Below are 26,404 nucleotides of genomic sequence, written 5' to 3'. Positions count from 1 at the left end.
CTCCCTGATATATTACACATTTTTACACCCTTGCAGCTTTAATCTCTGGCTTCAGCAAGATGTGAAAACTCACAGACCTCTGAATCAGACCACTTTTGTACAGGTGGATGTCAAATTAAAGGAAAATCCAACATAAAGCATCTTAATACGGTGTTGAGCTACGACATGCTCCCATGCAGATTCAGTGCTGCCTTTTGTTTATTCTCCATGTCTCTGGAACTTTACTGGAGAGAAGACACAACATTCCTCAAGAAGATATTTCCTCATTAGATATTTTTATGATGCTGGTGGAAATCTGGCACGTTCATCCAAAAGTCTTTTATAGATGCTGAGTTTGGTTGAGATCTGATGGCTGCAAAAGTAAGAATCAGATGATTTCCATACTTCAAATCTTTCAGTGACCCCTTGTGCACTATGGATGGATCTTATCATTCTGTCAGTTCAGCTTTGTGTTGAGCCTTCCTTGTAAGTGGACCGATTTTTCTTTTAATTTGCGGCCCACCTATAGCGAAAACGCTGCTCACTGCTGGACTGTACAGCAAGACACCTTAACAGCAGTGCTTTTAAATGTGTTTACTTCAGAGCTGAAGTGGTGTTCGGCAGGGCCGGCCGCTGGCATAAAGGCTCTATGCCATTGTTTATAGCCACATCCACTAGAGGGGGCCACACCACAATAAGTGTGTGATTCGCATTTTGTCCCTGTCTTTATTCCAATAAAACATAAATTTGTTAATGCTGTTAATCATGTGCATGTGTGTTTTAACCCAATTACAAGCTGTGCACGTGATTTGGTAGTTGCCCTGTGCATGTTTTGGGGCCACAAAAAAATCTTGCTTTGGGCCACCAAAGTCCTAGGGCCGGCCCTGGTGTTCAGTTTGACATTCTTTGGACATTTAGGCATTAAAATATAATGTTTGAAACACCATTGTCACATGAAAACAGGGAATCTACCGTGTGATGATTCAGTGTTTGGACTTACTTCTTTTGTGTTTGAAGTTGCGTTTTCAGCCAAGCAGGTTATTTTTATTTATAGACCGGATCATTTAATCAGTATGTGTGCGAAAGATATTTTAACTTAGGCTTCAATTCAAGCGTCTCTGTAGAGCTGTAAACATGAACCTCAACCATTTTAATTTGATTATATGCGCCGGTGCTTTTCTTCCTTTCATATGCCAAAAATACAGTGCCTTGTGAAAGTATTCGGCCCCCTTGAACTTTTCAACCTTTCGCCACATTTCAGGCTTCAAACATAAAGATATAAAATTTTAATTTTTTGTCAAGAATCAACAACAATTGGGACATAATCGTGAAGTGGAATGAAATTTATTGGATATTTTATACTTTTTTAACAAATAAAAACCTGAAAAGTGGGGCGTGCAATATTATTCGGCCCCTTTACTTTCAGTGCAGCAAACTCACTCCAGAAGTTCAGTGAGGATCTCTGAATGATCCAATGTTGTCCTAAATGACTGATGATGATAAATAGAAACCACCTGTGTGTAATCAAGTCTCCATATAAATGCACCTGCTCTGTGATAGTCTCAGGGTTCTGTTTAAAGTGCAGAGAGCATCATGAAGACCAAGGAACACACCAGGCAGGTCCCAGATGCTGTTGTGGAGAAGTTTAAAGCCGGATTTGGATACAAAAAGATTTCCCAAGCTTTAAACATCTCAAGGAGCACTGTGCAAGCAATCATATTGAAATGGAAGGAGTATCAGACCACTGCAAATCTACCAAGACCCGGCCGTCCCTCTAAACTTTCACCTCAAACAAGGAGAAGACTGATCAGAGATGCAGCCAAGAGGCCCATGATCACTCTGGATGAACTGCAGAGATCTACAGCTGAGGTGGGAGAGTCTGTCCATAGGACAACAATCAGTCGTACACTGCACAAATCTGGCCTTTATGGAAGAGTGGCAAGAAGAAAGCCATTTCTCAAAGATATCCATAAAAAGTCTTGTTTAAAGTTTGCCACAAGCCACCTGGGAGACACAGCAAACATGTGGAAGAAGGTGCTCTGGTCAGATGAAAGCAAAATTGAACTTTTTGGCCACAATGCAAAACGATATGTTTGGCGTAAAAGCGACACAGCTCATCACCCTGAACACACCATCCCCACTGTCAAACATGGTGGTGGCAGCCTCATGGTTTGGGCCTGCTTTTCTTCAGCAGGGACAGGGAAGATGGTTCAAATTGATGGGGAAGATGAATGGAGCCAAATACAAGAGCATTCTGGAAGAAAACCTGTTGGAGTCTGCAAAAGACCTGAGACTGGGACGGAGATTTATCTTCCAACAGGACAATGATCCAAAACATAAAGCCAAATCTACAATGGAATGGTTCACAAATAAACGTATCCAGGTGTTAGAATGGCCAAGTCAACGTCCAGACCTGAATCCAATCGAGAATCTGTGGGCAGAGCTGAAGACTGCTGTTCACAAACGCTCTCCATCCAACCTCACTGAGCTCGAGCTGTTTTGCAAGGAAGAATGGGCAAGAATTTCAGTCTCTCGATGTGCAAAACCGATGGAGACATACCCCAAGCGACTTGCAGCTGTAATTGCAGCAAAAGGTGGTGCTACAAAGTATTAATGCAAGGGGGCCGAATAATTTTGCACGCCCCACTTTTCAGTTTTATATTTGTTAAAAAAGTTTAAAATTTCAAATAGATTTCATTCCACTTCACGATTGTGTCCCACTTGTTGTTGATTCTTGACAAAAAATTAAAATTTTATATCTTTATGTTTGAAGCCTGAAATGTGGCGAAAGGTTGAAAAGTTCAAGGGGGCCAAATACTTTCACAAGGCACTGTACATATCAAGGTTGAATGCTTTTTATAGGCATCGTAAATGTTGCAACAACTTTAAATATTGCTTTGAAGTCTTTGTTATAGCCAGTTCCAAGAAACACAAGCATGCCACTCCAGCTAAAGCCTCTTTATACTGGCCTCTAACATGTTTCAGGATTGATCATTAAAATTTTACAGATTACTTTTAAGGCATGAATTTGAAATCAGAAGAAATGAAATTGACTGAGTCGATTAGGTTTCTTTTAACTTCAGTTTAACAGATTTTATTAGGTTTTTTTTTGGTGTTGTTTCAAGTGTTTTTCAAAAAAAATTTGTTGGTTGTTGGCCTGTTGGTTTCATCCACCATGTTGTTGTTTTTTTAATCTGTATTTTAGACTTAAATTAAGCTGCTATTTCAGGACTTGTCTTGTTTTATTGTGCTGCACTGTGAAGCACTTTGTAACTGGTAAACAAGCCTTAAAAATAAAGATAATTATAATTACAATGATACTAATTATTATTGAATTATATACGTCATATATTAACCCTTAAAGTAACAATAGTTGGTCAATAAATGCAGGAGTAAAAAATGGAATATTTGAAACTTAAATGTAAGATAAATGCTTTAAACACAAATATTAACAAATTGTACTAAAGTAGCCTAAAGTACTTGAGTAACTGTACTTCTCAGCGTTGTAAATGGCTCTTAATCTGAAAAAAAGCATCCGTGTCATGGCGTTTTTATTAGTTGCCACAGTGGGAAATGTACGAATCAAATCATCCAAACAGGTTAGATCAGTTTTTGCTGTCACAGACTGAAAGCTTTATAATTAAAAATCAGCTGTCAGGTGTGTTGTTTATGTTGCGCCATAACTTTGACCAAAAAAATGCAATCACGTTGCACGATCGGAATTTCACAGCTTTGATTTGATTTATAGATTCGAAGCAGAGAAGGCGAAAGTAGAAATAAAGTTGTGGGAGGATTTTCCCGCAAGTCTAAAGGGAGACTTTGGGGGAAGCCAAATCCTCCTTCACCCTCTTGTAAATGTGCGGACAGACGCGCCCCCCTGTGCGTAAAAAGGGGGCAGGACAGACTGAAAGAGCGCGTCCTCTGCTGCTCACCTGAAACACGGCAGACACACACACAGACTGACTGACAGACAGACAGGAGGGCAGGTACTCGGAGGCGGAAGAAGGAGCAGGTCTATCTGATCTTCATAGTACTTTGTCCACCAGGTGTTTCTTAGATTCCAAAACTCCGCCGTGCGCTTTTCTTTCTACCTCCTTTCTAGAAAATCCAAAAAACGCGCTTTATTTATGAAAGACTCGGTGGAAACATGACGGAACACGGGAAGAAGCTGATTCTGATCGTGGTGGATATTCTTTGTGTCATTGCTGGTGAGTTTCTCCCCTTGTTCTCTGACAATATGGCTGAAAATATGGTTAGTTTCACTCTGTAGCTGATTCAATGTGAAACTTAACTCGAATAAATCAGTAACAAGACACAAAAAATGATTTTATGGAGACGTTTGTAAGTGAAGCACTAGGTTACCTAACAAGACTACATTCATAGACTCCAGATAATCCACATGTTGCTTCATGTCTCTCTGCAAGATTGGAACAAGTCCCTAACTAGTTTTGTGTCTTTTAAAAAAAAATAACTTAAATCATTTCCCGAGATCTTAAAGCTGACTTGCTCTCTCGCAAAAACAAGCAGATTTGGCAGTGATCTTAAAGTGTGCAACACTTTAAACTCCACAAGTCATCACCAGTGCCTATCTTGTTCAAACAAGCCGACCAGAATCTTTCACAACACTTACTAAGAATGCTGCTGGGACTTTTGCCTTTTTCTCTGGGTGTCACTGATTTCTCCACCTGAATCATTCGGGTTTAGATAGGACATGTGCATTCTTATCTCAGTGCCGTTGCCACAAAGTGCAGTTTTCTTCCATGTGTGTGCATCTCAAGGAAAAATGTCCACTCTCTGTGGATACATTCATACCTTTTGTCTTGTTTTTCTTCCTGCACTCAGTGGCCTCTTTTATTTTTTTTCTTTTTTAAAAGGTTTGGAGGAAGAGCAAAGATCATTGTCAATGAATTTCCCTCTCTGTGACAGTTTAAATCCTGTTTTGGAAATGCTAGGCCAGGTGTGTGTGTGTGTGTTTGTGTTGAGGGTGGGCTACAAAAACCGACTTGTTGTGACTTGCTCCGCACTCCGAAGTGGCATCTTCCATCAGTTAGTGTCACACCTTCAGACAAAGTGAGATTGCAGCAGAGACGATGAAAGATGAGAGGCAGACACTGATGCTGGATTCTCATTTGAGTTGATTTTTGTGCTTGTAGGTGGTAAAATATGGGGTTTAAAAGCAGAGGAATCCCTGTGAAAGCTCCAAAGACACTGATGGTTTCAGCGTTTGTCTTCTTTCTTTCTTTCTTTTTGCATCCAGTTGTGATCACATCTGGTGACTGACAGGAAGGAATGATAATGACCGCTCTGCTCTCTTCAAGTGTTCACCTTGGAGACCTCCACTGGCCCTGTTCTTATGCATTTTGTTGAGGAAAAAAGTAGAAGAACTCGGAGAATTTCTTATTTATTGGCCGATTTAATTTTTAAAAAAACATGACCCATTTTCACACCAACAGCTACAAGAGTCATCCCTCCCTCCGTGGATGAATGCAAACGTGTAGAAATAACTGCTGCTGATTCAACATTAAAGCACACATTTGTGAAATCAGAGATGAGGCATCATTTTTCAAGCGTTAATTATAATGACTAAGTTTCTCAGTTGACAAATCATTTGCGTGACTAATCATCTCACAATCCGATGTGAAAGTGAGACTTGTGTAAGGTGGCAGTCAGTCATATGGCTTTTTTGGAAGTGAAAGGGTTTGTTTTAAGATTCACCGGCGTTCTGGAGAAGTGTGACGATGATAGAAATCAGTCATGGTGGCTGTAGTCTGATCTCACTGTTGCAACATTTAGCAGGAAAGATGTACATTACCTGTAAATTCAGCTGCTGATAGATGAGATAATCAGAGAAAAATCCTTGTCTGTGCTGAAGGAAACACTTAAAACACAAATATGATTTATAATTCAAATTGAGGCTGCAAGCGATGTTGACATTGTTGACTAATCTATTAGTCAGTTTCTCAATTATCTGACCAGTTATTCGATCATTTTTCTGAGAAATGGGTGAAAAATGTCAATCAGTGTTTTCCAAAGCCCAAGATGACCTTCTCAAATGTCTTGCTTTGTCCACAACTCAAAGATTGTAAGTTTGCTTTCAGAGAGGAGGAAAGAAATCAGAAAAAAGCCACATTTAAGAAGGCTGCTTCAGAGATTTTAGACTTTTTTTCCTTGAGAAATGACTCCAATTCATGGATTAATTTTATAGTCAACAGCTAATTGATTAGGTATTGCAACTCTAATGGAATGACCGAATTACAGGTAAAACAATAAATCATTTAACTAATGAGCTGATTTAAAAGAAAACAAATCAACAACTGTTTTGAAGATCAGTTTGAGCTATGTTTATATCAAGAAAAATTGCTGGTTTCAGCTTCTCAATTGGTCAAATATGCTCTTTTTCCTTGTAGTTAATCTGGATTTTTGACTGTTGGTTTGTCAAAACTAGACTTCATTTGTCTCAGCACATTGGACTTGGGGAAATTGTGATTATTATTTTTCATATTATTCAAATGATGCTTAATAAGCTGAAAGGAAAGCATGTTGGTTGCAGCCATAAAACAGGATTTTGGATTCCAAGAGTCCTGACTGAAGTTGTCACACTATTTATTTCATTTGATCAACTGTCCCAAACTCCAAACGTTCAGCTTACTCTATATTCTACATGTAGTAAAGCAATAAATTGTCTTGTTTCAGAAATTTAAACTATCAAATGTGGGATGTTTTCACTGAAAAATGAGTAAAATGATTAAACGATAACTAAAATGGCTCTGAATTTAGTCAGCAATCTCGTGGATTAATTGAATAACTGGTTTGGTTTCACTAATTGGAGTGACAGAAAAAAAATAGCACATTAATACCAATATTAATCAATATATCTGTACTGTCATTGTGTATGGACAACACAAAACTGAAAGTGCAATCCTCATCTGTGAGAGAGCAATAAAAAAAGAGCTTATAAATAATGTGTATGAGATTAAGATGTCATGTAAATGTATTCTCCAGCTCTTCCTACGTGATTTATCCTCACATAAAGTTTACGAAAACAGACTTTTATTGCTGGAAAAAACAAACACTTTATCATCTGCATGTCTTTTTCTTCTCCATTGCTGTTTTTCGATTGCGCTAACCCTTCGCCCTCACAGCACTAATCTCCTGGTGCTCTGTGTGTTCCACTAAACTATCGTCAGGTTCGATCCTCCTCAGTTGCAGAAGTTGTGCGTGTGAGTGTGTGTATGTGTGTGTGAGATACGGCAGGAATGTGCTGAATGTCCACATTGTAACTTATCTGCAGTGGGTTTTATTCCTCTCTCTTCCTCCCTGCAGTCAAACCTCCATCCTGCCAGTATTTGTCACCACTGCACACAATAGATGGACATATATAACAACATATGCAAGTTGACAAAACAGTGACTTGTGCACTCGTGCAGAACCAGAAATCGAAGTTAGACGATATACAGTGTTTGCTCCATTTATGTACATCCTTTTTTTTTTTGTTTCACTTTCTGCATCTGTTCTTTTATATCTCTGGACTCTGACCTAAATATATATACCGTATATTCATGATATTTCCAACAACAAATCAGAGTTTTGCGTATCCTGCCAGGAATAGGTTAACATTTTTGGAGAAATACGCTTTGCCAAAAGTTAGACGAGAAGATCGATACGCTGATCACGTCTAAATAACAATCTATAGCCAGCAACGTGTCAGCTGAGTTTATTTTAGCTTAGCAAAGAACCTGGCAACCAGAAGGTTTCTTAAGAAAGAGCAATGCTTAAAAGGAAGAGTTTGACATTTTGGAAAGATGTTTATTCTAATTCTTGCCAAAAAGTAAATGAGAAAAACGGTACCACTCTCGCATGTGTACGGTGACGCTCAGCAAGTCTGGAAATGAAAGGAAACAGCCTGGATTTATGTAGAAATCTGCCCAACATCACCTCTAAAGCTCAGTTAAGATGTTAAATCTCAAGCTGTTGCAGAAACAGTGGTAGAGAAAGGCCGTTTTTCTTGGAGTCGTTCTCAGCTGTTGTGCAGAAATGACTAAGTGTTTATGAGAACTAAGCCGCCGTTTGCCAAGTTTCATATTTACAGCACAAATACAAGATAATCTGTGTAAAAAACCCTGAATGAATGTCTTTACAAAATGTCAAACTGCTTCTTCAAATGTTGCTCTTCTGTTTAGGACACGCTTGCGTTTCCATTTGTTGACCGCACAAACCTCAAGTAACCGCCTGAACTCACTGCTCTCAGCTTTGACGCCGTCTTGATGCTGTTTGTCTCATTTTTATTGCTGTTGGTGTGTAAAGAGAAACTGAAGAGCTTCATTTTATCCAGCTGTCTGTCAGCAAGAGCGAGTCCAGCTGTTGGGGCAGATTTTTAGCTCCGCAGAGGTCACTGAGGGTCACAGCTTCACCATCACTCTTTAATGACTGGACATGACTCTGGTTACTCCTTTTTGCTTTATCTGAAGAAGTGAACCAACGTTTTTTTAGATAAGCAGTTCAGAAACTGTTTTGGGAGCTTGGACGCTTCACTTCCACGTACATTTACACAACTGAGAGCGTTGTCATATCGGTAGTTAATCAAGAAGCCAATCTGTGAGAGAACACATTAAATATTTATTTGCTTTTAAGCTTAGGTGTTTTAATCCTCATAATATCTTTTAGTGTTAAAAATTTATGATTTTTAATCTTAGATTTGTTATCATATGAATTTTCTGAACTTGAAAACCTCTAAATACCATATGTTGCATTAATAATAAGGCATTACAAAAGAATTTTGAATAATTAAATTTACATTTTCAACTAAAATAAGATCTTACTGTAGGATAAAATTGGGTAAAGTGGTTAGAAATGTGAGTAAGTAGTGCAAAACATTGAAAAATGCTTTGTGAAAAATGAAGGATAAACATGATCAAATTCTATTTATGCTATTGGTTTGATTTTCTTATTTAAAATTATGAAATAAAAACAAAAAATCTTGTTTAAAATTCTGCATTTGGACATTTTATTGCAGATATTATATAATATTGTCTATCTAACAAGCTGTGACTTATGCTTATTTTCAATACTGACATTTATTTATTTGTTAATAATTGCTTTGTCCATAGGTAGTAAGAAAATGATTGGGAAAAAAATGCAGAAGCTGACAACTTATCACATCAAACAAAACCAAAATTTTAAACATATTCAATTTCCTGCCATAGAAATCTTGAAAACAGTTCATATTTATTTGACATTTTCTCTTGAAAACCTATTCTAATGATTAATCTGCAACATAATGGTTTCAGATTAACTTTCTGTTGACGGACTAACAGATTATTTCACTCACTGGATCTCCAAATGTGTGAAATGACACAGAAATGGCACAAAATTAACCTCCTGTCTTGGTGAAAACTAGCAAAAAGGAAGTGAAACTACGCATTGCTTGGGTCTTGTTTAAAGCGCTGTGAGAAGAAGTTTTGTGAGCGAACTGTCATGGAAAAGAGGCGACTGACAGCAGCTGTTGTTGTTTGTCTCTGCAGAATTTTATTTATGTGCCACTCTGACAATTTGCCGACATGTATGAGATGTTCCTCCAACTGTTCCCGACACATAAACGCTCACATACACTTTGTCTGCTTTTGCCAAATACGTGTCAGAGTTGAGTGGGAAGTGTTGACTTGTGCTCCTGACATTCCAGTGTGAAAATGGAAGAGAAACTTGGATGTGCATTGACATACGTCATACACACACTGGTTTTGTGTTGTGCAACTGAATTTATTGTAGTTTTAGAAGGTCAAATTGGTGCTGTGGCAGTTTTATTTGAGAGAGGAAGAATTATTTCAGTTTTTTTCTTTGTGCGCTGTAAAAACAAACCCAAAGAATCTACTTAATTACATTCACGCGGCAACACTCCTTTTGTTTGGGTAGACATTATGACAACTAATTACTTATAAAATTGGAGTCGTATTGCCTCATAATTGCAGGAGTGTGAAATGAGGGCATGTCTTTTGCAATATCACACACCTACTGCATGTTTCTAGCAATAATTGTAATAATGCAGTTAAAAAAAATGTAATGGCGATCTTCAAATTTCCTTTCAGAGCTTCTTTTTTTTAGCATCAGCAACCTTTTAGTTGCACCCTATACTGCACTCATGATCTCAAAGCTTCACTACTCTGAAATAAAGGTAGTGTGACCCACCGAATGTGGACATCAAGTATAAATCTACCATTTTTTTCACTGCACATGTCATGCAGTTTTTTTTACTTCCTCTTCTGCTATCTGCATGTAACAATTCTGAAAATTCCATTCAATATGGGAAACTTATAGAAACTTTCATGTTTTGCTATAGATTTGCATCAACAGAGCTCAACTGCCTTTGTGCAAATATTCTACCAAAACATTTCCTCGTTGCTATTTTGCAGGGGCACTGCTGCTGCATCCTGGGCTTAAATGGTTGTTATTGGTTTCCCCCCTATTGCAGAATGATAATGAGGTGCAGTCAGACCGTTCTCCAATAGATGCAAAACTATGAAGAATAGTCTGGCTGTCATATAAGCAAACAAGAAAAGCACTCAGAGAGTGCAGTATTCCCCCAAGAATGCTCAGTTATTGTATGATTTCTGATGTATGAAACCATAAAAAAGGGTGGTCCGCAAAAGTCGATTTGTAGTAAGATCGCAATCATGTGCTCCTAACTTGGAGTCTCAGTTACAGTGACACCATGCCGCTATCTCGCAATACTACATAAATAATTAACAAATCCAGACTATAAACTGCATCACTGCCAAAATCTTATCACTTGGTCCTTGTGTCATTTCTGACCTTCCCTGAAAATTTCATCTAAATCAGTTAATCCGTTTTTGAGTAATGCTGCTAACAGACAGAAAAACCAATGCAGATCATCACATAACTCTGTCGCTTTCCTTGGCGGAGTAATAAAAACAACAAAGAAACTGAACCATAAACAAAATGGAACAATGTAGAGCAACCCAGTAAACCTATATTCTTTGTTACAACTGACCTGAAAATCTCCTGACACACCTGTTCAGGCCCACAATACGCATCTACATAATCAGTATGACTCATTCAATTTTCTGATTCAGCGAATGTTTGTTTTGTCATAACACACAGGACATTATAATGGTTATTCCAATATGATGGGGTATATTTTCTGATATTTTTCTGTGTTTCAGACAACAAATGGGTGGTATAGGTAGAATTTACACATTATTATACATAGTAGTTCACTTATTGACAATGTTTTTTACTAATTGGGAATTGCTCAGGTGGTTAAGTGGGTCATCCACTAATTTTAAGGTTGGCGGTTCAATCCTGGCTCCTCCATGTGCTGAAGTGTCCTCAGGCGAGACACCAAACTAGAGAAGCAAATTTTGAACAATTTTCCAAAAACTGGCAACTGTACCAATCATAAGTCGATTAATTAGTAACAGAAAACTAACTAACTGGACAATATTCTGAGTCCTGATATGGTTATTTTGAATGCTATGGTCAATGCAGTGTTTAACTGTAAGAGTGTCCACCTGGTGGCAAAATCAGGTACTACAGCTAAAGTGCATGCAAGTTTAACTGCCCTAATGGTTAGCATGCTTTTCATATGTTTTTGTTCATTTAATTATTGATTGATCGATAATATCCCTGAACCAAACTCCAAGTAGCTTCCATTAGCGTATTTGTGTGAACACTTAGTAGAACGTTTAAGCTATTTACCTGCCTCCAAAAGCCTTTTTATAGTAAGTTTAATTAAAGGTCAAAGTCGCACTAATGCATAGTGTTAACTCACCCTCCATCTAAGCAGATAAGCACAAAAGAAGGCCATTGTTAAAAAAAGACCAGTCAATATCTGATGACACCTGGAATGACTCTATCAGGTATTATATTACAGGTTTTTATGTACATACAGTGTTTGCTTCATAAAGTCATTAGTGTTTTAGCTAATCGGAGCTCATAAAATTGACAATTTGCTGTTGTATATACAAGAAAAAGCCTCTTATCACTCATTGTTGTGTAGGAATTTCCCAGGGAAAATTCCCAGCCTCACAGGAAGCAATGCAGCAGCAGTTTTCCTGGATTTAGTAGAAGATGTTCCAGAAAGAACAAAAACTTTTTCAGCAAAACCTGTAACAGAAATCTCGACAGTGTTGCTTTCTTGCTGTTCTTTCTGAGGTCATTTCTGGGGAATGCAGTTTAGAGAAAAAAAAAACAGAAATGAGGATAAGAAAAGTTGCCAAAATAAACAAAAGAAGGCTTTCCGTAAGTCAAATATTGGTTTTCTGACCACCTCGGTGTGATGTGCAACACCAGTCACAAAACCCTGTTAGCCATCGAACTGCACAAATCTCACAGTCCACTGCTGACATTTGACATACAGGCCTCAGACAAATGTTCACACACATCGCCGTTACCCGTTTCTGATTCGGTTCCCAACAAAAGTCCCAGTTGTTCCATTTTTCCTCAAGTCGAGCGGCTCCTGGGAGTCCAACAGCGTGGCCCCCCCCGCAGCATGTGCTCATCTTGAGAGCTGAATAACAGGAACACTTCCCCCTTCCTGCTGGGTCAGAGGTCAAGGGGAAGTTGTACTTGTGTCTGATCCCAAATTCCATTGTGTTTATTTTCTCAAAGTGGAATCGGGGGTTTGCTCTTGCCAGAGGAGATTATGAAAGCGTAAAACAATACTTTCCCTTTTTCCTTTTTTATCTCTCCCGTGGACGTTTGTGTTACCGAAGACAAAAAGTCAGCAGAAACTCTGTGTGTGCGCGTCCGTCTTTCTTTGGAAACGAGGCGGGAGACCAATTATTACATTGTTTGCAGAGGTAAAGGTTTCTGGAGAAAGTAGAATTTGACGTGTAAAATGTCAGCAGGATGATGATGATGTTGCGGTCCACCAAAGTATTTCTGACAGTTTTGTCCAGCTGTGCTAAATACTTTACTCTAGTAGAAGTAATCTATATATCACATTACAAGCTAATACTGGAGTTTGGTGTCACTTTTGGGGATTTTTCCATTAGATAAAGAAGAAAAGGAAGGATCTGAGGAGGGACAGGGAAGGAAAGGAGTAATGAGGACGGAAAGAAAAAAAGAAGGGCGAAGGAAATCTTGTACAGGTTGATAACATTCTCTAAAACTTTCTAGATAAAGTTCAAAGTACAGTCTTTCAATAAGCTGCCAAAAGGATGTTTTGTGATTTCCTAAACATTTTGCACAAACAAGACTTTTTCTAATTCAAAAATCTGCCGTTTGAATTAGGTTCCAACTTGCAGATTGCCAGATAGCCGCTGCTGGTAAACCAGTTGCTGCGTAGATGACCTCTAAAGAGCAGAACTTGTGGTTTCAGAACGAGTGTGTTTCAATGTGTAGCATCTCCACTGGTTACCTAGCAACCTCGCTGCGTACGAACTGCATGCGACTTCCTCTAAAACCGCCTTTATACGTTTGTTTGTGTGGATTTCAGAGAATCAAGTGTTTTTCAGAGTTGTAAAGATGTCAGTAAGCAGATTTTTAAATTCTGTAGTCAGTCCACCTCTCGGCTCACTTAGAGTCATTAAGTCATCTTTAACCTCAATTTATTTGTCTGAGTTTGCTGATATTTTTAAATCACATTCGGAACTGTTTTAATTCGCATAAGCCTAAATGTTATCAGACCTTCATTCTCTTTTGTAAGCTTCAATGAGACCTCCTGGTTAAATGAATGGGGGGGAAAAAAACACAACACCAAAAAAACAGACATTTTCCCCTTAATGTCTCACAGATAAAGGTGGTTACTTCTCATTTACTTTTTACTTAAATGTCCAGAAAACATGTTGTCAAATCACAATGAGGAAGAGGAACTACAACTAGTACATTAAAAAAAAAGCAGTAATCAAGATTAAATGGACTAATAATGGAATTAAGCTACGCTGTTAAAAAATAGGATCCCATGAAAAATGCAACAGAAAACATTAGAACACTGTCAGATTCAAAAACACTTTTCAGAAATTGAGAGAATAAAGGTAAATATACATTATTTGCTGATTTAAATAGAGTATCAGTAATACAGTCTAATTTCATGGTCACACACTGTAAACGGGGGGGGGGGATTTTTGTTAAAGTATGTACTTTTTATGTGGACATTAATAGTTTTGGCCTGTAAATGTAAATTAATATATTTTTTGTGAATTTATTAGATATTATCTGTAAATTAACAAAACACAAAATCTGTAGAATAGCATTAAAAATATTAATCTTTCATATAAATAATTTTTCAATATTTTAAATGGACAATATTTTTTAAAATAATAATATTTTGCTGATTTAAATACAGTAAAAATAGTGTAATGTCCCACTCAAACACTGCAAAAGAACAAATTTTCACTTATAAAAAATACAGATTTTTGATGTGGACACTTAAAACAATAACAGATTAACATGTAAATTTATACTTTTTGCTATGATTTTTACTAGTTATCTGTAATTTTAGAAAACAGAGAGAAAATCTGTAAAACAACAGTATATTGTTCTAGATATTTTAAGCTAAAAACTGTTTTAAAAAAACATCTTATTTTACAGTACAAGCTAGACGAAGCATTGAAAACACATTTCTTCACACTGGCATTTTTTTGTATGTGATTATATCTCTTGGCTGTGATTCAGTAAATTTGAAAATAAATATCTCAAAGAAAGATGAGCTTTTTGCCGTTTATTAATTTTATCTTAGGAATATTATTGTTGGATTATCCCCTGGCCTCCTATCATTCTGAAATAGTGAGTATCCCTGCTCTACAGCATATTGAATTACTGAACTAAGTTGGGTAAATATATACTCAGTTATTTCCCATCGTATCTGTGTCAGAGCGCTGCAGTTGAACTTGTGGTCATTTCCTTCTCGTTTGATCAGAAAACATACAAACAGCCACATATGTAAAACATACATTGCATTCAATAATTAAGTTGTAATCTGCATTTGATAGAATTAAAAAAAAATAAAGTGAGTTGGTGACAAGAACTTAATAAAGAGGGAAATGCTGACATTCAGAAAAACAAAGTAGGAAGAATTTAAAATGTAAGTTTAAAGTGTATTTCGTTTAGGCATCCTTCAAGGAGAGATTTTTGGGTAAACTTGTGGAACGAATTCATCCTTTCAGCTTGACCCTGCCTCTGGTTTTGGAGGCCACCCCACCAGCTCAGTCCTACAACAACATACTAGACCTTCTGTAATAATGGAGCAGATAAAAACAGCCCGTCCTGCTCAGATAATAGAAACACTCCATGTTCTCAGCTCCCAGAGACTCCGAGTGCAGGTCTGATACCGAGGTGGGGGATGGACTTCCTCACTGGTTCTGCGGTTAAATAAGCTCAATGGTGGCTAACTTGTATGTTTTTGCCCAAATCCGTCCATTCACATCCCCGCCCTGGTGGTGTTCAGCCACTGGAGACTTGTGTCAAGCAAGCAGCCTCTTATCTAAATGTTATCCTTGCACCCTGCAGAATAAACACTGACTGGGCCTCACTTCAAAGAGGAGCTGAGAGCACGCTTGACCTGCTGGAATAATGAACTCTGAGATGTGAAGAATAAAGAGAGGGCTTCCTTTCATGATGAAATGAATTCTGTTTAATGAGGAAACTGCTTGTCATCAAAGATCATTAGCGGCGCTTGAAAAATATCGCATCAGCCATTAGATGTGTTTAAGTCTTCCTGTTAGAAAGAGCTGCACGTTCATCTTTATCTAGTACCATAAAGAGCGGGGTGCGGCTGACTGATCGGTGTTTAAAGACACAGTCAATGGAGAAAATATGTGCTTTTATGTTATGTCACAATGAAACACAATGCAGTGCTGCTCCCGAATCAGGTTTGACTGTTCGCAATGACGTTTCTTCTTTTGTTTTTAGTAGGAAGACCTCTGGTTTTACGCTGAGGGACTTGTGTGGCTTGTTAGCTGGTAACCTTTACCCACCAAAAAGTCCACAGTATGAAAACTGCGTCAACTGGGCCTTTATTTGCTTTTTGTAGGGCAGCAAACACATCATATATTAAATAGCTGTTAACCTTCTCAAAAATTGGAGGATAAATCTCGTCTTGGCTCTGAAAATCAATGCTCGGCCCTAAATATTTTGTAATGCGTGGTTCACAGATCCAGTGTTGAACCTCCTGACTTGCTTGCAGACTCATTTTGGCCGCCCCAGTTAACATCAGCCACATTCAACATTTAAAAGTTAAATCTGGATCATTACGATCATCATGCTACTGCTCGGAGCAGCAAGCAACACGAAAATAACTAACACTTGAGGCTAACTTAAGCTACAGATCTTAAAACTGAACACCAGTCCTTGCTGCCGGTGTTCACTGCATCTTCCTGACCATTTTCTCCCCTTGTTTAGCCCAACCACAAAGCATTATTAACTTTACAGCAAGTTGTTGCGCCACAGTCTCCATTTTGTTTACGTCTGCTTCATCATGAGGCGGTGCTGACTGCTGCCTCGGGTACAATTATCTAGATTACATCCTGTAGCGTGCGATGTGCCGTTATGTTCCAACCCTATCAACGTGCGTGTCTGTGATGTTTCTGTTGATGGTAAATGATGCAACTGGATTTCAAAACTTGTTAGTCTGAGCCTGGCATTAGGCCGATCGAGACACTTTATGGCTGAGTACAGAAACTTAATCCTCCCTTTTGGCAGCGATGTTTTGATCATGTCACTGCATCACATACAAACTCCCCACAAAGCCACGTTCCTTAAAGGCCAATAATACGAATATCACTCCACCTCAAGTCTTGTCGGTTGACCACATTATCATGTGGATAAACGAATGCTCGACTTGAAGAATCTGAATTGAATCAGAAATTTTCTGCTGCTGCTTCAAAGCTTCAACTTTATATTATTCAAAATTCCTTTTAAATAAATAATTCCATTAATTTGCTGAAAGTGTTTTTACTGTTTAGTAAACTCAGAACATTATGCAGAAAACACCGCAAAATGGAACCAGGGTCAATAAAAAGTGTAAAAGACTAGTAGATTTAGTAACTCAAAAAAATAGCTTCTCTTAAACAACCATGAGGAATGCATTCTCAGCTGAGATCATCAGATTTTGTTCAGTTGCATTTTATGGACAGCTAAAAGTGTATATTGACATATAGTAAACTGTTATCCCTCTTTGAATTTGTCATATGTACATGTCATGTGCTTGTATCTTTGGAGTGTATTCTCTTATAAATACACTTCACAGCTCACTAATTACTGTTAACTGCTCCTAACCAGTTTTCCAAACTTAATCATACATTACTGAGGGGTTAATCAACATTTACAAAGCTTAAATAAAAAAAAAAAAACTTAAACCTATATAGTTTACATCCATATTTTCTAGGTGGCATGCTTCTACTCTATATTCAACAAGAAAATAGCAGAATAATTGCTTACACATGAAAACGAAGATCCACTCATCGAAACACAACTGTTCAAAAACACCACAGGCTACATTTTAAAACAGTCTATAAACATACTGGGCTTTGCAAAAGTTCTGTTACACTCGGTTTCATGATCTTTAGAGATGTTTACATGTCGGAGTGAAAAATTCCATTAAACAAACTGAAAGTTCTACCTTATAGGCAGGTGTCCTTAATACAATTTTTTTCTCCGGTGAAGTTGTATCAAGATGGAAGTCAAAAGAGTTGAGATATCTGCTCTCCTTTGTGCTGAACATCAGCCGGATGACCGTCCACAGAGTCGCAGAGAGGCTAAAGAATGGTGAAGATCTTTCAGGTCTTCACCATTCTTGAAAGCTCACTGAAAGATCTTCACCTTTCTTGAGCCTCGCCACGACTCTGTGGACGGTCATCCGGCTGATGTTCAGCTGCTTGGCTCTGTCAGACTTGTTGTGGCCAGCATGAAGGAGAGCAGATATCTCAACTCTTTTGACTTCCATCTTGATACAACTTCACTGGAGAAAAAAATTGTATTAAGGACACCTGCCTATAAGGTAGAACTTTCAGTTTGTTTAATGGAATTTTTCACTCTGACATGTAAACGTCTCTAAAGATCATGAAACCGAGTGTAACAGAATTTTTGCAAAGCCCGGTATCTACACTAAAATTTATGTTAATGGTGCACTTTTAGCTTTTAACTATTTGAGCAAGCATCATTTAAAACCACGGAGCTTCATTTTAATCAGAAGTGATCAGAAAAAGATTCCAGATGTGGTGTTCAGAGTGAAATACTGATGCTCAAAAAGTCACTTGTACTACAATGTGCACACATTTTCACAAAATCTGCCTACAAATTAAGCATTAGTGTGAGCACAAATGCATCAAAAAAATATTATACATTGCCTATAAAAGAAATGATTCACCCCCTTTGTAAGTTTTCTCATTTTGTGGCATTTCAACATTGGATTCTTTTCAATAAAATGAGTGTTTTTAACAAACAAATTCACCAAAAGAGACTCTTTCGTGTCTAAGTGAAAACACATTTTTACAAAGTGGTGTCTATTAATTGAAATTAAATGTAAAATAAGTGACTGCATAATTATTCACCCCCTTCCAGTCGGTATTTAGCAAATGCACCACAATTACAGCATTGAGGCTGTGTGGATAGGTCTTAATCAGCCTCGCACATCTGGACAAAATAAACAATTCCCCCTCAGGAATCAAAAAAGTATTTCTGATTCTGAAATGTTGCCCCACTTTTCTTTGCAAAGCCCTTCAAACTCCATCAGGTTACACAGGGATCATGAGTAAACACCCCTTGTCAAGTCTGCTCAGTTTTTAAACTGCTCTTGGCAGCTTTATATGATTTATCTGAAATATTTCTTCCATTTCCTAATGATGAATTTAAGTGCACTCCCAAAGATATTCCGGAACTTGGGAATTTTCTTGTATCCATCCCATGATTTATGCTTTTCGGAAACTTTTCCGCTGAGCTGCTTGAAGTGTTCTTCTGTCTTCATGGTTGAATTATAACCAGGAGTACTGATTCACCAGTGGCTTGACCTTCCAGATGCAGGTTTCTTTATACTAAAATCACTTCAGACACATTCACTGCACTTAAATGATCTCAATTCAAGTAAGTGTGTGACGTCTAGCACCAATTGGCTGCACCTGTGTTGAATTAGGTGAGTCACTGTAAAGAGGGACGAATACTTATGCAATCACTTATTTTGCATTATATATTTTGAATTAACTGAATTTACTTTGTAGAAATCTGTTCTCATTTTGAAATGAAACAATCTTTTTGGAGTAAATTCCTCACAAAATGTCAGACAAAGCAATTAAAGGCAAAGACTTTTTTTTATTTCCACTGTGTACGTGACATATTCTAATAAAATGTGGAATGCTACTTTTTCTTGTAGTCTTTTATCGCCACAGTTTCTTTCTCGTACATAGCAGCGGAGAGGAAACACCGGCTGTAAATGATCACACCTGACACTCTGCCGCAGTGATCTCACACTTAATTTACGCTCTTAACCACAAGACATCCACACATGTTCACATGACATCAGTGGCCCAAAAATCACCTGTGTGGAACCTGTTTTTCTTTCTGTAGTTTCCCGTCTTCTCGTGCTTTCGTTCGGTCCTGCTCGTCACACTCTGGAGGAAGGAAGCAATCCGTATTTTGGAGGGCAGCTCTTGTGCCATTACACCAATAAATATACGGCTCCTGCTTGAGAAAACAAACCCCATCCATTTCTCGCTGTTATTGGCTTCAGTGGGTTCAGCGGGAAGCTCTTGAAAACAGGAAAACTATTTAAGGGTCGTAGTGTAGAGAGTTTCTGACATTCGCCCCGCAGATTGAACTATTGTCCCGCTCAGATTTAAGAGACAGCTTTATGTCATCCTGCTGCTGACTCTTCTGTTTGCACAGCAAGAAACTGCCTCAAGTTTTTACTGCCTGTCTCTCACTTTCACTTCACTGCCTGTCTTTCACAAAAACACCAGCCAGTTCTCATTACAGCCACATAAACACGAGCATTTCTGAAAACGTCTGCGTGTTAAAAACCCATCTTTATCTGTCAGGAGTGTGCGTATGAGCATGTTTGCATGAGTCCGGCTCCACTCTTCAGCTCCCAGGACCTTCAAAGTGCAAACAGTGCCCCGATGTCAAAGGTCACGGTTGTGGTGTCCCGTGCGTTGCCATGGTGGCAGGCAGTTCCTCTATAAAGAGCGAACATGACCTGAAGGGGTGAAGCTGTTGCCACTGATGACAAATTCATTCACTGTGCAGATTCTGGAGCCAAAAGACAAGTCGGTCAGTGTGTTTTTAGCTGTTTCCTGAGCCGCAGATCATTGTGCTGCGGTTTACTTCAAGATCAGGAACAATACAGTGTGGTTCCTAAAGGCTGCAGTATCACTGTTTCATCTCAGTGTTCAGTTTAAACAGAAAAACAATTTCTTGTGCCATGCATCACCTCCACACAGTTCCTAAATGCAGTTCTTGTTTAAGCGCTGCTTTTGCATCCATTTATTTTTGGTTGTTTTTTCAGTGCAAACCTCAGTCGCATTGTCTAGTAGCATATTGTATTATCTGTTGTATGTTTTCTTTGTGGTTTTATGTTGAACCACTTCTTTGTTTGTCTTGTGGACAGCGGGATAACTCAAAAACTAAACAAAATTTTAATCTGGTGGAAAAAGTGATTTGCTTTTGGTACAGATTAAGGGACAAAACGCTTTAATAAGTACAGTTTTTGCTTTTAATTTTCACTCTTCAGCAGTGCTTGGATTAGTTTGTAATTCAACCGCTTAACATCAACCCTTGAAATGGAATTTTAATATTTTGCCTACCAAAATCTAAAGCTTATAGCGATAAAACACATGCATTAGACTTTAGTTTCGGATAATGTGCTTGTTTAGCAGTGTGGCTACAACCAGCTCTAACAGGTCTCTGGCAACATGCTGGCTGTCAGGAAAGTTTGACTAGTATTGACTTGTAATATTCAAATTTCATCCTGTCTGTGCTCATGAAATCAACACACCGTCATCTCTTCTTCTTCTTTTTTTTTTCTCCAGCGGCTCTGCCCTCAGGCATTCTCACGCTGATGTTCAGTCCTTACCAGAGAGGAATCTACTGCGATGACAAGACCATCAGCTACCCCTACAGGAGAGACACCATCTCCCACGGAGCCATGGCAGCCGTCACCATCACCTGCTCCATAGTCATTGTGAGTCCTGAAGTCTCACCTGTCTGAGCCCATAAAGAAAAACGCAAAGATTCCTGTTGATTCAATCGTCTCCCTTCGCTTCTCAGATCACTACAGGAGAGGCGTATCTGGTCCACACCAAACGTCTGCACTCCAACTCCCACTTCAACCAGTACCTGTCGGCTCTCTACAAGGTGGTGGGGACCTACATGTTTGGAGCAGCCGTCAGCCAGTCGCTGACCGACCTGGCAAAGTTCACCATAGGTCGCCCTCGTCCGAACTTCTTATCCGTGTGCGCTCCGGTCAGCTGTACCGGATACATGCTGCAGATCAACTGTACCGGAAACCCACGCAATGTGACTGAATCCAGGTGGGCTGACAACACTGTACCTCTACCACCACTATAGACAGAGTAAAGGGAGGATGGGCTGAAAAATGTTGTCATGAACACCTAATATTTATCAGTTAAGTTCATATAAAGTGTATTAAACAGGAAGAACCTGAATCAAGTCAAAGGTACACTCATCTTCTAACTAGTTATCATTTAAAATCTTTCAGATTTGCTCTTTTAATACCAGATTTACCAGATATGTTTGACTTTAAAAAATGTACACATTTTGTGGATGATATAAGCCATTTAGAATAGTAACTAATGGTTTTTCTCATCATTTAATTCATATAAAAGTGATACAATATGGAAAAAATTAGGTTTTCTAAACCCCTTGTCATTTACCAACTGCTATTTTATAATTATTACATCAGATTCTCACATTTGACAGGCTGTTGTCTGCAAATATTCTGCATTTTTCTTCAATAAAAATTTTAAATAACCAGTCTCTTTCTAAATAATCCCTTCCACCATGCATGAATTGAGTGCCTATTGTGAGGATAAAGATGTTTTACGAGGTTTTATCAAATCTTGATGACTCCGATTGTAACTAAAATGAATGAAAATCAGTAACTGCTTTGGGCGTCATCTCCACATAAATTAAGTGATTAAATGTTAAAAACAATCACAGATGTCTATTGCAAGTTACCCAAAGCGATGATTTAAGATCTTTTACTTTTTACTTTCCTAAGAACATTCAGTCAATGGTGATGTCATGTAGAAAAAAATGGAAACTAAATCCTCTGAGGAAAAAAGATGATCATTTCATTGGTTTTGCTAATGCACAAGAGGTATTACATCAAAAATTCTTAGTATCAATTAGATTTTCGGTGTAGCTGGGTTCAAATGTACAGAGTGCATCTAATTGCAGGTTTGCAAACTGACAAATGTGTCGAACTCAAATCCTTACACATATGTATTATCCCCCCATATCGTATTAATCGAAGACTAAACTTTTTTCTGCATTAATGCTGCCGTTTTGCTCCTCAGGTTGTCCTTCTACTCCGGCCACTCGTCCTTCGGGATGTACTGCATGCTCTTTCTGTCGGTGAGTGCATCGTCGTTACGTGAGATTTGAAATGCTCTGAAATGCCTGTTTACCAAAAACACACAGGAGTGAGCAAAAACAGGAGAAGGTGGTCAACGCAGACACACGGCTCCGGTTTAAAAACACCATTGTTGTGAAACTACACACTGTACAATGGCCGGAAAGTGACAGATTTAATGTCAGAGTTTTCAGGGGTGAAATACCAAAAGACTGCTTCAGCTGCTTATGTGTTTATTATGTGAACTTCTTGCCACAGGAGGGAAGGATTCTGCATTGAAACAAGGCTGTATGCAGGCGTCCAGAAAGCTCAGCTGGCTGAGCGGGCGACCCATGAACAGGGGCTATAGTCCCAGTAACAGCGGTCTTGGGTTTAAGTCCATCCCATGACCATTTACTGCACGTCATTCCCCCACTCTGCTACCCACTGTTCATGTCTCTCTCACTGTCCACTGTCCTATATAATAAAGGCAAAAAGAAGAAAAAAACAAGGCTGTATGCATTTAGTACTGTTTGTATCTTGTAGTCGGTATTAAAATTAAGAGTGATGGTGATAAGAATATAATAGGGGTATTGGTCAAATATATATGTATTTCACTGTATTCAACCCTGTAAAACCCACTGCTGCAAAAATACATCAGCTTAGTTTTTTAAATTATTTTCTGTTATGTATGTATGTATTATTTTGGTTTATTCTTTCTCTATATATATATTTATATATATGTTTTGTTTGTATTTTTTATTTATTTTTTTCTATCTTTGGGTCTTACAGGGTTAAGGACATTTATTATGCAGAAAAGATTATTTTATGCCATCAAAAAAACCAAAAACAAGTGGAGGTTGTTTTTTTTCCTGACTAGATCCTTGCTTGTGTTCTATCTAGTCTCAGATGTACGTCAATTTGTATAAAATCAAATTGCAGAATTGTAAGTTGCAGGAAAGAACAAAACCCTGTGAAAAATGTTTAAAAACTATCATTTTTAAAACCCTTTTAGACTAATTTAAGCATCACATTGAAGTGAGATGTTCCTATATCAACAGTACAATAACTGAAAGTGAGAAATAATAGAAAACTTCAAATGGAAATAATCTGAAGTATGTGACATGTTTATGTGTGAGAGATTCCTGAAGACTGAAAACACATGTTTAAATGGCATTTTACAAATCCAAGCTGATTTAAAAGTCTCTATATTTGTGTGCAGCTCTACATCCAGGCCAGAATGCAGGGAAAGTGGACGAGGCTGGTGAGACCCACCATCCAGTTCTTCTTGGTGGCGTTTGCGGTGTATGTTGCCTACACGAGAGTTTCTGACTACAAACATCACTACAGTGACGTCCTGGTTGGGCTGCTGCAGGGAGCTCTCATCGCCGTGCTCACGGTGAGTTAATTCAAGACTCACCGGTTTGAAAAACACAGATTTTTAGATAGTTTTAGACAGTTTAAAAGCACCTATATGGCGTTAAAGATGAGGATATTTATGTAGTTATACTATCTCAATGTTTCAGCATGTAAAGTTCTGCTGTGATTTTTTTTTTTTCCATCATTCTTTGCTCCAATCAGAATCTAAAGTCCCTGCAGAACCTTCTCCTCTTCACCCTTAGATTAGACAAAACAGAAGTATAGTTTAGTTTTAGACAATATATTAGTTTTGGTGAACTTGTATTTAGGTGATTTTATTTTTTTTTGTCACGTTTTCAAGTTCAGGTTAATCATCAGGAAGTCACCAGACAGGAATAAACCCGTGTGAAACCAGGGTGTTTTCCACTACTCATACTACCGTACTGTAGTAGACCAGTAAAACAGTTTATTTTGTGCCAGGACACACTGTAGTATGTCAAATGCAATATGCCAAAACTACCTGGATGTCCTACTACACCTGGCTGCATTTTGCACAATGCAAGCTTGCATGTTTTTAACCAGTCTGACCCATAATCCTTTGCATAGTGGAAGAGGTCATAGTGTCCTACACTTGATACTTCAGAACGATACTTTAGAATGATACTTGATACTTTAGAATGATTTTAAATAATACATTTTAAAATAATTTTAAATGCCCTAATTTTGAATTTCTCCCTTCTTTTTTTGTCCTGGTGGTGATGTCTGGAAAAACTGCACATTTAACTGTTTCTTAAGTAGAGTATTCTTCCTTTTTATTCCTAGTGGTGATTTCAGGCAAAAACTGTAAACGAAAGTGTTTCTCAAGTAGCATTAACAGTGTCTTTTTGTCACTTTAAAGTTGAAATCCTCACTTGTTTTTGCTCTTCCAGGTCCGATATGTGTCTGATTTCTTCAAGCAGCGTCCTCCACGCTGCACGCGACCTGACGCAGCAGAGATCGAACACCTCGAATGCAAACCGAGGCCGCAGCCTTCAGACTCGCGGCAGGAAAACCATTACAACTGCTCTGGAACTGTATGAGCTCCTCACCACAGCTACTCTCACTGACCCGGGCCGACAGTCTCCTAACAGCAGCTCCGCTACCAAAGGACCTGTACAGAACAAATAAAAAAAAAAAGAAAAAACATACAGCGCAATCCACAACTATGAAAACTTGGGATTCCCAAAACCTGTTGGAACAGAAGCCCCACCGGCTGCATGTCTTTCAGTTTGGGTGTGTGTGTGTTACAAAAATATGCCTGATTTATGGTGTTTTTTTTTGTTTTGTGTTTTTATTTTGTATGCGCATGTTGGTTTGTGCAATGATCCTAACGATGTCTTTTTCTTAATTGTCTCCTGCCAGACGAGTGAAACAGATTTGTGTTGGACGATTCATGCTGTGAGTTGAGCTAAAAAGTGACTGACTGCTAAAGAAATCTGTCAAATTTCAAAAACTCCAATCACAGATTTTTCTGTCCTTCAGTGGAGAGACAAAAGCTTTCCACTTTGTTACAGTCCAATTAGACTGTTGCTATGTTATCTACACTGGAGCTAGATTGTATCTGCCTGTCCCTGACACTTATCTATCATGTTTTCTCTGCAGATATCTATATTTTACTGTCTTCAGAAGAAGTGTAACGACAAACTGCTTCCACTGACATTTAGTATACTTACACGATAATGTATAGTGCTAACATTTTTATTTTGTTTATAACTACTCTATCTAATAAATTGTGTAGCTTTTTAAGAATTTATTACCACTAATTTGCTGTGACATTACAGTGAAAGCTTCTGAGCTGACAACATTTTTCTGTCTGTTTTTATTTTGTCAAGACAAACTTTACTTTTTAAAGATCGGAAAAGGACAAACAGAGACATTACAGGGACAAAGTCATCCCATAAACTCAGTATTTTCAGTTTCCTTGCACCTCCAGTGCTTCTGGAACCATTTCAAGTTGAACGTAAAGTAAATACACCTTCATGAACCTCTTCCTTCCTTTATTATAACACTGTGTGTAATCCATTGTGAAACTGTACAGAATGTAATCATTTATTTCCTTCTGTCTGTCAGTTGTTGTTTTTTTTCGTCAGTACTTTTTCCATAAATACTAGCCAACATGCTCAGCGTCTATGTTCTTACTTCAAGAAATGTAAAGGAATCATTTTCTGTGACTGTCAGGAAGGGAATGCTTTAGTTTTGGGGGTTTTTTTGGATTCATGGAGCTATTCTCTGCTGTGTTCCTACTGAAAACAGTACGGCACGGTGACGCAGGGTTCAAGTCTGAACCTGCTGCTGACGGTTGTGGGATTCCTCACAGCCAGAGGAATGGGGCTGTTGGGCCACATGAGAAGTGTTTATCACAAAAGGTGGGAAGGTAAGTATTATTCTCATGACAGAAGGATTGTTCTTACAGAATCATGTCAAGCTCTACTGAAAATTAGATCAACTGACCCAAATTACAAAACAGTTCTTAGTTACCTTTACTAACAGGTCGTCCTTGTCTCATTT

General features: G+C 38.3%; 1 protein-coding gene across 1 annotated transcript; it reads left to right on the top strand.

Annotated features, from left to right (window-relative positions):
* Positions 1-3,892: 3,892 nt before the first annotated feature.
* On the top strand, positions 3,893-26,013 carry plpp2a (phospholipid phosphatase 2a). The gene is made up of 6 exons (XM_022211147.2): positions 3,893-4,187; positions 20,955-21,106; positions 21,193-21,455; positions 22,464-22,521; positions 23,721-23,897; positions 24,787-26,013. Exons 1-6 carry the CDS (start codon positions 4,127-4,129, stop codon positions 24,934-24,936), a joined length of 861 nt encoding a protein of 286 aa, XP_022066839.1. The 5' UTR covers positions 3,893-4,126; the 3' UTR covers positions 24,937-26,013.
* Positions 26,014-26,404: the final 391 nt, after the last annotated feature.

The sequence above is a fragment of the Acanthochromis polyacanthus genome, chromosome 1 (genome assembly GCF_021347895.1).
Source record: "Acanthochromis polyacanthus isolate Apoly-LR-REF ecotype Palm Island chromosome 1, KAUST_Apoly_ChrSc, whole genome shotgun sequence".
In the NCBI taxonomy this organism is placed as follows: domain Eukaryota; kingdom Metazoa; phylum Chordata; class Actinopteri; family Pomacentridae; genus Acanthochromis; species Acanthochromis polyacanthus.
Note: the sequence above shows the minus strand (reverse complement) of the source record. Positions and strands in the feature narration are given on the sequence as shown.